Below are 16,283 nucleotides of genomic sequence, written 5' to 3'. Positions count from 1 at the left end.
CCGTCTACAGCAGTTGAGACCTGGCACCTGGCTTGGCTCTGGCATCCCTTGAATGGGCACTGAGGTCACTCTCCTTGGAGATCGACACCCAATGCTTTATGTGAGAGCAATCCTGCTTCAGACTTGACCATGGTCCCTTCACATTTTTTGCATTAAGTCTTGCTTTGCACCCCTTACACACACACACACACACACACACACACACACACACACACACACTGAGTTTAATGCACATCTCCAAAGGATGTGTGCTGTCTGTTACAGCTTGTTACCATTTTTTTGGTAAAAAGGAATTTCATTGCTCTCTTAAGTCCCATTTCTCCCCCCTTCTTTGTCTCTCCCTCTCCCTACTTAATCTTTGTCTCATTTTCTTTGTCAAAATATTTCTCTTGGGACTGTGTAAGCAACTCTGCAGGTGGAAGACCAGAAGAGGGAGAGCACATGCAAGCGATCAGACAGACAGATGGGGAGCTCTGCCTGATTCCAGTAATTTCCTCCACGTGGAACTCAGGCTGGGAAAGTGCTCTAGGAGGGCACTCCGCTTTTGGCTCTGGACACAGAGTCTCTTGCCAAACTCGTCACTCACTAGAACAAGAATCCAAAAAATATTTATTTAACATTGAGAGCCACTGGACTCAGATTTAGATATATGAGTTTTGGTCTTGTTTCCAAACCAGGCAATCTTCATCGAGCAAGGCATTTAACTTCTCCCAATAACAATAGAATGGTGGATGATTGGTAAGCCCCTACCAACTCACATCTGCTATGCTCCTAGGATCTTTATGTCCATGACACAGACACAAAATATGACCTATTAATGCCCAGTATTTGTTATTCTGAAGACACAAAAAGAGTCAATGTTTAAGATGTGTCATTGATTGGAGGATATCTCTCCTGGCTGCCATTTACTGCAAAAGAGGCATCTGGGTAAAGGTAACTGAAGCTATGAAGGGTTAGACAGGACTCACCACCCATGAGGAGGTTAGGGCTCTCTCAACCCCTGTAAGTAGGATCATGAGAGATTTGGATGAGGTACCCAGTACCAGCTTGAGGCAAAGAAATTTTTTTTTTTTGAAACCTACAACTTGACTTTCTGGCCTCTTTCTTCTTCTCGACCATGTTTCTTTTCCTTTCTTCAGGCTCTCAGGCTTTCTGCTCTCTCCTCACTCAATGATCAAAATCCACTTTCTGGGGCATCTGGACAGCTCAGTCAGTTGAGCATCCTGCTCTTGATTTTGGCTCAGGTCATGATCTCACGCTTTGTGAGATCAAGCCCCGCAACGTGCTCTCTGCTGTTAGTGCTGAGCCTGCTTTGGATCCCCTGTTTCCTTCTCTCTCTGGCCCTCCCCACTTATACTTCTCTCTCTCTCTCAAAAATAAACATTAAAAAAAAAAACACTTTCTGCAAAGTTTTGGCAAGTTCATGGATGCTGAGCTATAAATAACTGATAAGGCTTAATCTATGAAAATTCACATGCTTATTTATGGTTTTATTGAAGACAACATCATTGTTTATCCTTAGCTAAGAGAGTAAAGAAGTAATAAGAGACTTTTAAACTTCAGCAAATATGGTTGGGAGAGACACATTTTTTGCTTTGACACTTTTTGGTATATTTTGGTTTTGTCCTTCCATTATCACCAGCTTGTCCCAAAAAATCACACCAGAAGTATGTTAGAAGTATGTTAGCTTCTGCTGTCAACACATAGAGCTAGCCCTCGGGGTGAAATCAAATAATAAATATTGAATGGATTCCTGCTAGCGTGAGAGTTTATTAGAATGACTTTGTTTTTTCCCCTCTTGCACTCCCCATGCTGGAATCATTCCTAGGATACAGTACACCCTCAGTAAATATTTATTGAATGAATAAACACACATCACCACGTGGTAAGAATGATGGGAAGATGAGTAAGATACAGGCCCTATTTCTGGGAGCAGACACTAACCCACAAAGCATGAACTAGCAACACAAGAGATGTCACATGGCCATACACAATTATTCTTTCCGCCAAAGCCAGAAATATAAAAATGAAGGGTTGCTCCTTGTAATTTGGAAAAGGTAGTTTTGTGTAACAAAAAGAAGCCACTTCCTTTGCAATGAACAGTAAAGCTACAAAATTTAAGGAAAGGTAGTACAGATCTGAAAATAGAAATAGACGCCATTGGACCTAGAAATATCCACAAATGTGAGTTACTACAGGTTATTATACAGGTTGATTGTAGATCTGTGACAGACATAAACAGCACAGTATCAATCCCTGAACCCTTACAGCCTATGCGATGGAGAATGAGTACCAGTCTCACCTCCAATTCCAATTTTCTTATGTACCCATCCATCACTGTGTGAGGTGAGGATGCAGAGGTGAACTGAGAGGGTGTATGCCAACTCCCCCCATCAACCAGTGACTGGTTTCCCCCGGGGAACAAATGGTAGGAACCCATTCTTTCATAGTAGATAGAATAGTACATTAATGCAGAAAAGAACATTAGACACGTGTGTATTAACAGTATGCTAAAACACACAGAAGTTGATGATTATTTTTACGATTGGCCAATTGCACTGCAGACTTTGCAGAGTCCAAATTTAGTGATATTTGAAAGTGAGTGTGATGCCCTCTGCACTTAAAAACTACTGGTTTTGAGACCCCCGTATGAGGAAAGGCTACGTTTTAAAGATATGATAATGCTCAGGTATGTTCGTGCCTAGATTTGAAATCTAGGGTTTATTCAGTCTAGGATTTATTTCAGGACTTGGGCAAATCGCAGTGCCTCTGGCTCTCCATCTGAAAATAGCAGTAGTCAAACACTGCAAAAATACTAGTGAGAAATGAATACAAATTGCTAATGGGGCAACAGTGTGTGTGTTCTTGCCACTTGGTTCCTGGCTCTACATGGTTTCTGCTGCTGTGAGGAGAGCTTTGTGTTCTGAAGTTCCATAAAAAGGGAACTGATTCCCAAACCCAGATAACTGGCAGGTGCAAAGATCATCTCCCCTAAACTTTTCAGTTACTTTCTTCCTCTTTCCATTTCTCTTCTGTCTGTTTGTCTCTCTCCTTCTCTCCTTTTATGTGCCCTCTTCCTTTATTAAGAATCCCCTTGATTTCAGGTGGATAGCAGCCACAGAAAACTCACACGTTTACAGACATCGGATGTATACTTTTGCTTCATTGCCATATACAAACATACTAAATACATCTACACAGAAATTAAGGTTTGTAGATAGGACTACAGGATAGACTGGATAAAATTAAGTATCCACACACAGATATAGTGATTATTACTAGATATGATATAAAAATGTTGATGTAGTAAATTTCTGTGCCAAATATTTTAACAATTCTGAGTAGCATTCAGTGCATTGGGTAGTATTTTTTCTGCTTTTATAGCTTCCTACCAAGTTCATGATTCAGAAGGAAAAGCACAGGAAATGACAACAGCATAAACATTATGGAATTCATAGTATGATGATTTTTTTAGCAATATACAGATTTCCTAGAATTACTCATTGGAGCCACGTTTTAAAGGTTATCCTAAAGATACCTATACAACACATTTTATCATTCTAGCATTTAGCCGCCTCCCTGGCTAAAATAATTCTGCGGTGATGAAGTTTTAATTTTCTCTAACTTGAGCTTACCTGAGGAAATGACACCGAGGATGATGAGCATCGGGATACAGCCTGCCAGTATCATGATGTCAGGTTAGGAAAGAGAATTTCTTCCTTTTTAACAATATAGTATTTCCATCAGAAAGGGAGGTTTTGAATAGAAAATGCAGTGGTTCAAAATCCGAAGTGGAGCCCAAGGGGGAAACACCTGAAGTGGGGATAAGACCATCTCACACCGCCTCACGACAGGGCGATGGTTCTTAAACTACACTTCATTGATTTCCAGTCAGCTGTCAGATCGTGTAAGTCTAAAACATATCTCTGGGTCCTAACTCCTGACTTATTAATTTGCTCTCTCACAAGGAGATGCAGGGCAAAATGGAAAGGATGAGGCTGGACCACTTCTGAATGTTCTGGGGTTTGTTTGGTTTTTTTCCTCACAGTTGGAGATCTGTGCAAAGGAGAAAAACTGCATTTTATCTCATGGGTTGTGGAAGTTAGTGAGAAATTTCTCATATATATTATTCCTCTATTGTCTCCTTATTTTCGACTGGGAGCTCAAGAATAATGACTATGAGGGGGTCAAAAGGTATAAAATTCCAGCTCTAAAATAAGTCACGGGGAGGTAGTGTATAGCATGGTGACTATAGTTAATAACACCACTGCGTATTTTTTTTAATGTTTTATTTATTTCTAGGAGAGAGAGAGAGACAGCGTGAGCAGGGGAGGGTCAGAGAGAGAGGGAGTCACAGACTGAAACAGGCTCCAGGCTCTGAGCTGGCAGTCAGCACAGAGCCCGACGCGGGGCTCGAACTCACGAACCGCGAGATCATGACCTAAGCGAAAATCAGACGCTTAACCGACTAAGCCACCCAGGCACCCCATCCACTGCATATTTGAAAGTTACTAGAAGAATAGATCTTAGAAGTTCTCATCATGAGAAAAAAAATTTTGTAACTATGTGTGCTAATGGATGGCAACTAGCCTGATTGTGATCATTTTGCAATGTGTCCAAATATTGCATCATTACCTTGTCCACGTGAAACTAATATAATGTTGGATGTCTGTTATACCGCAATTTGAAAAAAAGACTAATGAATGCATCCTATGGCTCTCACGTCTAATGTGTGCTAACGTCAGAGCATCCTCTGTGCTTGCCTTGAGCCCACCAGATCCACCTTATCTTCTACGGGAGAGAGTGTGGCCCGAGCTTGGTCTGGTTTTGTTTCCCTAATGGGACTTGGAGGCTGATACTGCCACCCTTTCTTTCACCTTTTTCACAGTAGGTCAGATTTTCATCTAGTTCAGTGGTGTCCACACCCAGAGGACCCCTCATAAATGCAAATCTAACGAATGGGCAAGTGTAAGTTAGGGCTGGATGCAGGAGAGGGCCAGGTGGGAGCGGGCACCTGGATAAGGACCAGATGTTGGAGCACCAGGCTTCGGGGCACTGAGGAATTCCACTTGGGCAACACCGAGTCCATCTTTGGCCCTCCATCTTGTTTTCGCCTCTGGGAACAGGTGGCAACACGTTAAATAACTAGAAAAGAGCCCTTCTGGGCACAGCTGGAGCCCCATTAGATAACTAGTAGAGAGCCCCTGTGGCGGGCTGGTGTGCCACCTTAGATAGCTACCCTGGGACCACACCACTGTGCCCCTCACTCCATAAAATCTGGGGATTAAGGTCTGGATGGCTGCCCAGAATAGGAGTGGAGAATAGCTTCGTAGTGCCCTGGCGGGTTGGTCCATTCGCCCTCCTGACCGCCCTTGCCAGTAAGCTACCCCGAATAAAAACTGTGCAGACGGTATGGAGTGGCTTACTTTGGTTTTCAGTACGAAAGTGCCTCTCAGTCTGTAGGATACATTACTGACCGTCCTCCACCTTCTAACACTGATTAAATCCAATTTAAAATGCTCTTGATGTTCTCTTATTAATCCCCCAATATGTGCCATTAGCAATTTTCAACCCCCAGGCCCTGCTCAGCAATATACAACCAAAACAGCTCTAGCTTCGGCGGTAAGACTCTGCCCTCCTCATGCCCACGTCTCTGCTCCCCTCTGACGACCCCTGAGGACGGGGCTGTGTTCTTTTATCCCTGTATCTCCACTTTCTCTCCAGCGCCTAGCACACGAAATGCTTGCGAGCGTTGCTTGGAAGAAAGGAGGACAGAAATAATCAGACATTGATTTCCTACGCATCTCATCTCCTATGCGGTGGGTTCCAGGCCTGCTGTGAATTTACAACGGTCTCGGGCATAAATTAGCCACTAACCCAGAAGTGCAGGAAGTATCACCTTTATTTCAATAAATCAAATAAAATGAGGCTTGCCGTTCCACTGAGCAGGCAGAAAAATGAGTCTCAGTCATTACAGGAGCTCCCTCCTCTCGTCTGGGGTAGCAAAAGACACTGGAAAGCTTATGTGTCCCCCAAAATACAGGGTAGACCCTGTAGACTCCAGTCCATCTTGACCACGGCAGACGGGTCAGTGGCCAGCCCACGTGGTCCTCTGGGAGTGGCGGTTGTGCCGCCGTCGGCTCGGTTCTGCCAGGACTAGAGGTCTGGATGATAGAATGCCCCCTTTCCAAGCCTCCACACAGCCGCTGCTCCCTGGGGATGGCTGTCTCCGTCGGTGCCACCACGGCAGCATGGCCCTGGCTGGGACAGGGACAGCCAGCCTCTGGCCCCTTCTGCTGTTTTTGCCAAGTTCTTACCCATCTCCTGTACAGCTTCCTTCCTCCCTGAAAAGAGACTCTTTGTCTCCATCCCACTCTAGAAACTTCAATAATTTTTTCAGTGAGTTTAGACTTTTAGTGAGAGCAGACATCAAATAAACAGGAAGAGAAGTTGTCTTTAGGCAGCTTCTGCTGTGAGTCCCTGGAAACATAAAGAGCTCAGCTCTTTTCCTGGAAAACGTAGGGGGAAAAACATACATAGAGCAAAACACAAATCCTTATCTCAAGAAATTATCCTGCCCTGAACCTGGTTTGAAAGTGTGTGCATGTCTCCACACCTGTCCTACATCCTGTGATCAGCATGAGCTGGGCAGCCGCCTGGGCCATGGCATTGGGTCTATCCAATCAGAAACAATCAGAGGTCAAGGCGCCTGGGTGGCTCAGGGAAGCGTCCGACTCTTGGTTTCAGCTTAGGTCATGATCTCATGGTTCGGGAGTTCAAGCCCCGCATCGGGCTCTATACTGATGGTATGGAGCCTGCTTGGGATTCTCTCTGCCCCTCCCCTGCTTGTGCTCTCTCACTCAAAATAAATAAATAACTTTAAAAAATTACTTAAAAATGGGGCACCTGGGTGGCTCAGTCGGTTAAGCGTCCGACTTTCGCTTAGGTCATGATCTCGTGGTTCTTGGGTTCGTGCCCCGTTTCGGGCTCTGTGCTGTCTGCCTGCTCTGAGCCTGGAGCCTGTTTCAGTCTGTGACTCCCTCTCTCTCTGACCCTCCCCTGCTCACGCTGTCTCTCTCTCTCTCCTAGAAATAAATAAAACATTAAAAAAAAAAATTAAAAAAAAAATGGGGCGCCTGGGTGGCTCAGTCGGTTAAGCACCCAACCTCAGCTCAGGTCATGATCTCACAGTTTGGGAGTTCAAGCCCTGTGTCAGGCTCTGTGCTGACATCTCGGAGCCTGGAGCCTGCTTCCATTTCTGTGTCTCCCTTCCCTCTCTGCCCCTCCCCTTCTTGCACTCTCTCTCTCAAAAATGACTAAACATTAAAAAATTACTTAAAAAAAAGAAAGACTCAGAGGTCTCCATTATCAACAGAGGATACGTTTACATTCTAGGACACCAAGCAAAACCTCTGCTCGTCTGTCACTGACCGAATGCGCTACCTGTGAAGAATAAGCTGGCTCATTGCGAGGCTCTGGAATGTTCTACAGACCACTTCCATGGGACATGTACTCATGACAGTCACAAAAACAAAACTAAAGCGGAGAGAAAGCAGATTGCTTTCAACTGAAGATTTGAAAAGTTACAATCAGTATGTATGTATGTATGTATGTATGTATTAAAGATTTTATTTCTTTAGGGACGTCTGGGTGACTCAGTCAGTTAAGCATTAGACTTCAGCCAGATCTCTCTCAGCTCAGAGCCTGGAGATTGCTTCAGATTCTGCGTCTCCTTCTCTCTCTGCCACCGCCCCCTCTCCCCCGCCCCCGTTTGTGTTTGTTCTGTCTCTCAAAAAAAACACTTAAATTTAAGAAAATAAAAAGATTTGATTTCTTTAAGTAATATCTACACCCAAAGTGGGACTTGAACTTACAACCTCGAAATCAAGTGTTGCATGCTCTACCAACTGAGCCAATATTTTATTTATTTATTTATTTATTTATTTATTTGTTGAGACGGGGGGGGGGAGAGAGAGAGAGAGAGAGAGAGAGAATTCTTTGGGTTTGAAACTCAAAGGGCCTGGGAGAGAGAGCACTTTAATAGAAAAAGAGTGTCAATCCCTTTCTTTCCACCGCTCTCTTGTGTGATGTCCTCCCAATAGGGATTGTTCTCAGAGATTTGAAATGCATGGCTTTTAAATGCATGTTAAATTATTTCCTGAGATCCAGCCCTGAGCCAAAGGGCTCCTGGAAAGGATCTGCATTTCCCCAGCATTGGCGTTAGCAGCGATTAGGACCCAGGGAAAGGACATAGCGACGCTGGACGTGCGGTACAGGACTCGGGGGCCCCCTGGTGGACTGTAGATCATGCTGCAGTCTCAGGTCAGCAGTCTCCTTTTATAAACGATGTGTGCTTTAGATATTATTCGTTCCTTAAATTTTAAATTAAAAAAAATAAACTAAAATTAATACCGGCTGCCCAAATACAAAATTAAGCACTAGAAGGCAATGGGCTGTTGGTGTAACAGCTCCACGCATCCTCAGACAGCTCCCAGGAAGGGGGTGCAAGCCCCCTGCAGTAGCTGCAAGGCTCTAGGCCTGGAAGGGGCTGCCGGCTGCCACTGCGGGGAACCCAGGCCTGGGGGAGCTGGGAGCGCCCACCGCCGGGAACCTCGGTGGTCACTGTGGGAAGGAGGGCCTGCATGGAGACACTACTTCTAGACTTACCCCACGGCAGGGTTTCCCAAACCCGTCTGTGTTTCCCAATCATTTAGGGAGCTTCTGGGAGACACACATTCCCGGATGCTTCTCGCAGGAATTCTGGATCCACGGGTCTGGAATGTGGCCCATGTGGTTTCGGAGAGAAGCCAGGTTTGCTGCCACAGACCACCGACTGGCATCGTCCTCCAAGTTAGGCCACCACGAGGACCCGGAGGAAACACTTGATGACAGTGGGACAAACCACATGAAACCACCAGGCAGGGAGGAGGGCCGAGGGGTGCCCAGGGCGGGGGCAGGGAGGCCCAGGGGAGCCCAGGGCCCCGCATCCCCAGCATCCCCAGGACAACTGCCACCTGTAGGGAGGGAAGGCCCCCGTGGGGGGTTTGGGGGGCTGTTCTGTTACAAAGAGGATTAGAGAAGACGGGATGGGCGACACAAACTTCCACACGTCACCAAGCGGTCAGAACGGAGGGCAGGAAGCGTTTCCAGGGCACAGAAAGAAGACCAAGGAGGAGACAAATAGGAAATATCTCCTTTGGGGTGAGGGGGCCAGCTGCGCTGACTGGGGTCAAGCAGAGGATTTGCAGGGACCCCAAAAAGTCATCGAGGCCTCCTCTTGCCGCCGTGGCTCCCGGGCAGGAGCGGCGCCATCTTGAGCCTAGAAACTTACTCCAACACTTGTAATTTCATTCTTCACTCGTTCCTTTTCTGAGACTTCACTGTGCTCTGTTTGAAAGATGGTTTTTTCCTTCACCGTGATCATGTCACCACCACCTTTTTTCAATACTTTTTCCTGGTCAGGGGAACAGTCCGGCCGTTCTCGGTCACACTGGCCAGGCCTGAGGTTTGGGTTTGCGACCCTAACCTTTGCGAGGCACTTTATTTCATCCTGGATTCCTCTTCAGCTGTGGCGCTGGCTTCGTGCTGGACGCAAGTGGTCAGGCGGCCAGGCCTCGCGGCCGCGGAGGGTTTACGTCACGGCCTGCTGTGGATCTAGCGTGTTCCACAAAAGAAGTTCTGTTATTAAGGGAGCTCCGCGTTAGCCTCTCCTGGCCTGGACGCTGGTCACCCCCAGGGGAGCGATCGCGTGCGTCCACCACACGTGCCGGAAGCGGAAGTGAGTACAGGTGCCTCAAGCGGAAGTGAGAGCTGCCGGGGTCGCTTCGGTAAACCCGAGGAGAGGGGACCCCCCCCCACCCCGCCCGGGAAGGAATCCAGGCTGACTCGGAATCCCTCAGGAGCCCGGGGGACCTAGGAACAGAGCAGGTGGTAAGAGAAGACAGTTGGAAGGAACATGAAAAGAGCCTCGGATTTCAGCCGTGAGTGCGCGCAGCTGGGAGCTCAAAGGTCTGTTTTATTGAGGGCGAGACCAGCGGTGCGTGTGAGTCATCCTAATGAGTAGCGTTGGGCAGGGGCTTGTTTGCAAATAATTCATCGTTAATTATCTATAAAAGGATTGTGGGGTGTGGGAGGAACACTAGCCTGAGAGTCAGGAACCCTGAGTTTTGCCCCTAATTAATTGCGTGACCTTGGATAAATAACTTACTGGCCTTAGATTCCTCATCTAGCCAATAAAAAAGCTAGATTGGATCTGGTCCCATGGTTCCCTCCGGGAACTTTTTAAAAATACTGATGCTTGGGTGTTGCACCCAGAGATACTAATTTCTTTTTTAAATTTTATTTATTTATTAAAAAAATTAATGTTTTAATTTCTTTTTGAGAGTGAAAGCGTGAGCAGGGGAGGGACAGTAGGGAACAAGATCTGAAGCGGGCTCTGTGCTGAAAGCAGAAAACTCACAAACTGAGAGATCATGACCTGAGCGTATGTCGGTCGCCCAACCAAATGAGCCACCCAGATGCCTCAAAGATTTTATTTTTTAAGTAATCTCTGCACCCAGCGGGGTCTTGAACTCACAACCCCTAGATGGAGTGTCTCATGCTCCACTGACTGAGCCAGCCAGACACCCTTGAGGTGCTGATTTTAATTGGTCTACCATGACGCCCAGCAATTGTGTATTTTTTAAGCTCTCCAGGTAATTCCAATCTGTAGCCAGAGTGTCAAACTCTGCATCCTTTAAATTTGAAAATTCTATGCATCTGTGTTATAACTAGGGTGACCAACCATCTGATTTGCCCAGGACTGTCCCAGCTTTAAAACTGAAGGTCCCCTGTCCCAGAAGATCCCTCAGGTTTGAGCCATGTTCCACATCATGCCCCTCCCCCCACATCAGTACAAAAAGGAAGTAAAGGAGTATGCTCGCAACTGTGTGTGTGTGTGTGTGTGTGTGTGTGTGTGTGTGTGTGTGTGGTGTGTTTTTACCAGGCCAGCTGGTAAGCTTTATGACTCCACCATTCACCTGCTACATAATTGCCACGTGTACATTTAAGTACACGTTTGGGTAAAACCTACCTTGTGTGGATTTCTAAAGATTATAGGTCAACCATCCTGGCCTATCTCCTGTTCTCCAGCCTGATGCTTTAAGAAAGCATGCTTTTTTCTTTCTCACTCTAGTACAACAAAATAAAATTAAGAGCAGAACAGTTTTTTAAAAATATGTATGTATTTTTGAGAGAGAGAGAGAGACAGAGACAAAGACAGAGACAGACTGGGAGAAGGGCAGAGAGAGGGAGACACAGAATCCAAATCCGAGCTGTCAGCCCAGAGCCCAATGCAGGGTTTGAACTCAACAGTCATGAGATCATGACCTGAGCCAAAGTCAGACACTTAACTGATTGAGCCCCCCAGGCACCCCCAAATTGTCAGCATTTTTAAGCATAGAGGTTGGTGGTGTGAAGTACATTCACTTTGTTGAGCAACCATCACCACCATCCATTTCTGGAACTCTCAGTCTTGCAAAATGGAAATTCTGTACCCATTAAACAATAACCCCAGTTGTCCCCTCCTCCCTGCCCCTGGTGACCAAGCATTCTACTTTCTGTCTCTGAATCTGATTACTCTAGGGACTCTAAATAGGTGGAAGTATACTACTAGTATGTGTCTTTGTGACTAGCTGATTTCACGTAACACAGTGTCCTCAGGGTTCATCTGTGTTGTAGCATGTGTCTGAACTTCCTTCCTTTTTAAGGCTGTGTAATATTCCTGTGTGTGTGTGTGTGTGTGTGTGTGTGTGTGTGTGTGTGTGTGTGTTGTGTGTGACATTTTGTTTACCCATTCATCCATTAATGGCCACTTGAGTTGCTTTCGCCTTTTGTGAATAATATTGCTGTGACCATGGGTGTACAAATATTCCTTTGAGTCTCAGCTTTCAGTTATTTTGGGTATATACCCAAAAGTGGAACTCCTGGATTGTATGGTAATTCTGTTTGTTTGGTTTTTTGGTTTTTTTTTTTTGAGGAAACAGCATACTGGTTTCCATGGTTACTGGGCCATTTTTACATGCTCATTTGCAGTGCACAAAGGTTCCACTTTCTCTGCATCCTCACCAACATTTGTTATTTTCTGTTTGTTTGGGTTTTGATAGTAGCCATGCTGGGCTCTGGGGCTTTTAAACCTTCATGATTTTGAAAATTTATGAGATTGCAGTTTTTAAAAATCTTTAATGGGAACTTTATGGGGGAGAGAAGATGAATATTTCTTTGAAACAGAAATCTTCTAACCTATGTTTTGATGATATCCCTTCTTTCACCTACTCCCTTTACCTTCACTCTTCTTTCTTATTTTTTTCTTTTATTCTCCTTCTGTTTCAATGCATTTCTCATTGGCTCTTATCCAACCATCTGTCCTGTGAACAGTCGTCTTACCCACATGGCAGGCTGTTTCCCTCTCAAAACTACAGGAATCTTTTTTTGAGCCAAGAGTCAAATTCTCAATCAGGTGGTTTGTTTTTTTTTTTTTTTAAGTTTATTGATTTCGTATTTCAAGACAGAGCAAGGGAGGGGCAGAGAGAGAGAGAGGAAGAGAGAGATAAGCATGGAGCCTGACACCGACTTTGATTCCATGAACCGTGAGATCATGACCTGAGCCAAAATCAAGAATTGGACACTTAACTGACTGAGGCACCCCGGCGCCCCTTGATCAGGTTTTAAACAGTAGAAGTTTGGGTGAGTTCTTGGGTGCTTCTTAAAACACACCCATCTTTTTCCAAATGACAGCAATTGTACTTTGGTTTATAAAAGGAGTAATAATGTAGGGGCGCCTGCATGGCTCAGTCGGTTAAGCCTCCGACTTCGGCTCAGATCATGATCTCACAGTTCGTGGGTTCGAGCCCTGTGTTGGGCTCTGTGCTAGCAGCTAGCTCAGAGCCTGGAGCCTGCTTCAGATTTTGTGTCTCCCTCTCTCTCTGACTCTCCCTTGTTCATGCTGTCTCTCTCTCTCTCTCTCTCAGAAATAAATAAAACATTAAAAAAAAAAAAGGAGTAATAAGGCATGATAATATGGGAACCCAAGGCGTTACTTTTTTTCCTTGCAACTGTTGACAACAATTTATCATGTGGTTATATGAACTATAACCAATCTGAATGAGGTCCAGATTATAGTTATATAATTATACAGTCATATAGTTATTTATTAACTATAATATATAATATAGAATTATAATATATGATATATAACTATAATCTGAACGAGGCACAGATATTAGAATTGCTTGCCCTTTGCATTGAGCAAGAAGAAAGATGTACATATCAGAAAAACAAAGATGGCGGCCCACAGAAATTAAAATTGAGGTTATTCTTCCTCCTCATGCTTAATATATTTTTTTTATTTTTTGTGAGTTGTGGATTTTGGAAGTACGCAGAGGGCCCAAATGACCACTGAGAATGAGACTGAGAATGTCGAGATTTTTGTCCCTTCAGATCTAGAGGTAAAGATCACAACATTGGAGGAAAGGGTCTGCCTGGAGGAGCCACATCAGTGGCCTTCAACAGATGAGGAGACCAGACCAGAGAGACCTCCTCCCACACACCCCATGTTTGTTGGCCCCCAGGAATGATATAAGAAACATTCAAATAATTGGAATTTGAGGCTCATGGAATGAATTCTCAATTTCCGTATGCTCTCTACTGACATAAGTATATATATGTTTATATACTATACATAATAATATTAAATATATATATTTATGCACTGGTAGTTAAGTACCAATATAGGTGTTAAAAAGATAATATTATCCATTGAATATAGGCTCTAGCAAGTAGCTCTAGACAAATATAGTCATGACAGAACAATCAGTCTTCCATGCTTACAAGATTATCCTCTTAGACTAAACAGCCTCCAAAGTGACACTCATGAAGGAAGGAAAGACACCGCGTTCCAGGGATAACAGCCAAATCACCTCGGAGATGAGCAGGGGGTCATGTCCAGACAGGTCATCCTTAAATGTGAACACTGTTTATGTCAGCCCAGTCCCCTCAGTCATGATAAAGGCATGTGGGTTTACAGAGAGTAAAGCAGGAAAATGTCTGGCTTACCTGACAATGTTTAAGTATTGCTGCTATTCAGACTTCAGTGTTCAGAATGAATCAAAAAGAACCTTTCGAAAACTGGTTTACGGTCATCATTTGTGTATAAGTAATACATAAAAATGGTAAGACAGAATCCTGCCTTTAACGAAGTTTACAGTCTGTAGTTGCCAGCACTTTCTTGTTACAATGGACAAGCCTCCAAATCACATTTGTTTAGAATAAAAAGCTGGAGGGGCACTTAATAGAGTCATTCTAGGGGAGTTTATGCAGTCAAATGAGGATGTAAATATACAGGCTCAGGAAGGCTGGGAACCTGGACTCTGAGCACCATGACGACCAGAACTAGGGACCTAAAGTCACCAGGGCTCCCTCCCTCTAGGTATTGCTCTAGTATCTCTTGGTGTAGATGGGTTTTTCCACATGACACCTGGTACATCCAGCAGCACGTAGTTCCTAGTTCCTGACCACAGAGGTAAGGGAGCTTTACAACCAATTTGAAAATGTCAAGAAAGCTCTTTCTTCCGTCTTTCTGTGTTGCCATAATGGGGCTCATGAATGTCCTGGTGGCTGATCTCAACAGCACTGACAGTACTGAAGGGAGAGGCAAAGGCCAGGTTGTTATAGGGCCACACTCCAAGGTCATTGTCAAGTTTCTAGCTGTGATGTTGAAGCATGGTTACATTGGCAAATTTGAAATCATTGATGATCGCAGGGCTAGGAAAATCATTGTGAATCTCCCAAGCAGGTTAAACAGCTATGGAGTGATGGCCCCGGATTTGATATACTGTTCAGAGATCTAGAGAGGTGGCAGAGTGATCTGCTCCCATCTCTACCAGTTTGGTTTCATTGTGCTGGTGGCCTTACTTGGCATCATGGATCATGGGGAGACAGGACAAGAATGCACAGGAGGGAAAATCCTTGGATTCTTTTTCTAAGGATGTGGTACACATGTGCAGACACAATGCCTCAATGGAAAAAAAAATCTCAAGAAAGAATCTTGGTTACTAGTCACTGTGGCCAGAGATGAAGTATTCTGATGAACTCCACCTGGATTCTGTGTTCCCTCTGTAGCTAAGGAACTTAGGTATAGGTATGGTCCGTCACGAGAAGTAGAAAGGATATGGTGTCAGACAAAATCAAGTCACCACACAGTGGCAAGTGTGGCAAAATGAGACTCACAGATACAAAGCAGTAGTGAAAGTATGTCATAATGGGCCAAAGAAGTGTGCAATCGATATAGGACTAGGGGCCATCTCCCAGCCTGCATCTCCCTCACCCACTGCCACCACACCCCACTATGGTTCTTTGGCTATACAGGCACTGCAGAAACACCAACTCATCTTTGAGACCCAAGAATTGAATCACAGAAAACATTTAACTAGGGAACTCCCAGGTTCCTCATTCTTTTTATAAAATAGTAACCACAAAGGAGATGTTATAGCTCTTAGATCTGATTCAGAAGATTTGCTGAACATACTCCTTGATCTCACCGACTCTGCAATCCTTTGTGAGTTCTCTGTGGCCTGCCTCCAGGCAGAAGATATCTTGGACACCAAAATATTAGCATAAAATTTGCATTTTGTTACCTTCTTTTCTTATGTCTGATAGCTTCTGCCCACACTGCACCCAGTGGCTATCATTGAGTCATGGAGTCAATATTTTACTATTCTCTTCTCAACTGCTTATCGAGAGGGGAGTTTTGGAGGTTGTATGTGGGGCGGAGACAAGCAGTAGCTGGGTCCTTGGGTTTTGAGTATTGACGCTCATATCTGATCAGTTTAATTCAGTGGTTCTCAACCAGGGGCCATTCTGTCCTCCACTGGACATTTGGCAATGTCTGAAGTCATTTTGGCTGTCACACTGGGAAGAGGGGTGCTCCTGGCATTTAATGGGTAGAGGTCAGGGATGCTACTAAACACAGGAGAGCCCTGCAACAAAGAATTTTCCCGCTCCAAACGTCCATGTGCTGAGGTTAAGTTCTGGTTCTAATCCAACATAGAGTAGGAGTCCAGTTCTCTGGATGGGTGTAAGGGAAAGTGGAAAGAATGTTCTAGATGGTTTAAGAAATGGCAAAGAGAAGGTACCCTTGGATCTTCTTCCTTCCTCAACCTGTAGCCTAAGGACATCAGCAGCATTTAAGAGGAAACAGAAGGGTGTCTTCATAAAGTCTTGTTCCACCAAACTCTAGAGACACAGAA

The 16,283-nt window shown here is 44.8% G+C and overlaps 1 protein-coding gene across 1 annotated transcript in view; it reads right to left on the bottom strand.

Moving 5' to 3' along the window:
- CHRNB3 (cholinergic receptor nicotinic beta 3 subunit) overlaps window positions 1-3,666 on the bottom strand; it is a 28,896-nt gene extending 25,230 nt beyond the window's left edge. Inside the window, exon 1 of the mRNA XM_039235643.1 lies at window positions 3,636-3,666. Within this exon, the coding sequence (XP_039091574.1) occupies window positions 3,636-3,666 (31 nt within the window). The remainder of the gene's footprint in view (window positions 1-3,635) is intronic.
- Window positions 3,667-16,283: the final 12,617 nt, after the last annotated feature.

This window comes from Hyaena hyaena, unplaced genomic scaffold, assembly GCF_003009895.1.
Source record: "Hyaena hyaena isolate Hyena2069 unplaced genomic scaffold, ASM300989v1 scaffold_100, whole genome shotgun sequence".
In the NCBI taxonomy this organism is placed as follows: Eukaryota; Metazoa; Chordata; class Mammalia; order Carnivora; family Hyaenidae; genus Hyaena; species Hyaena hyaena.
Note: the sequence above shows the minus strand (reverse complement) of the source record. Positions and strands in the feature narration are given on the sequence as shown.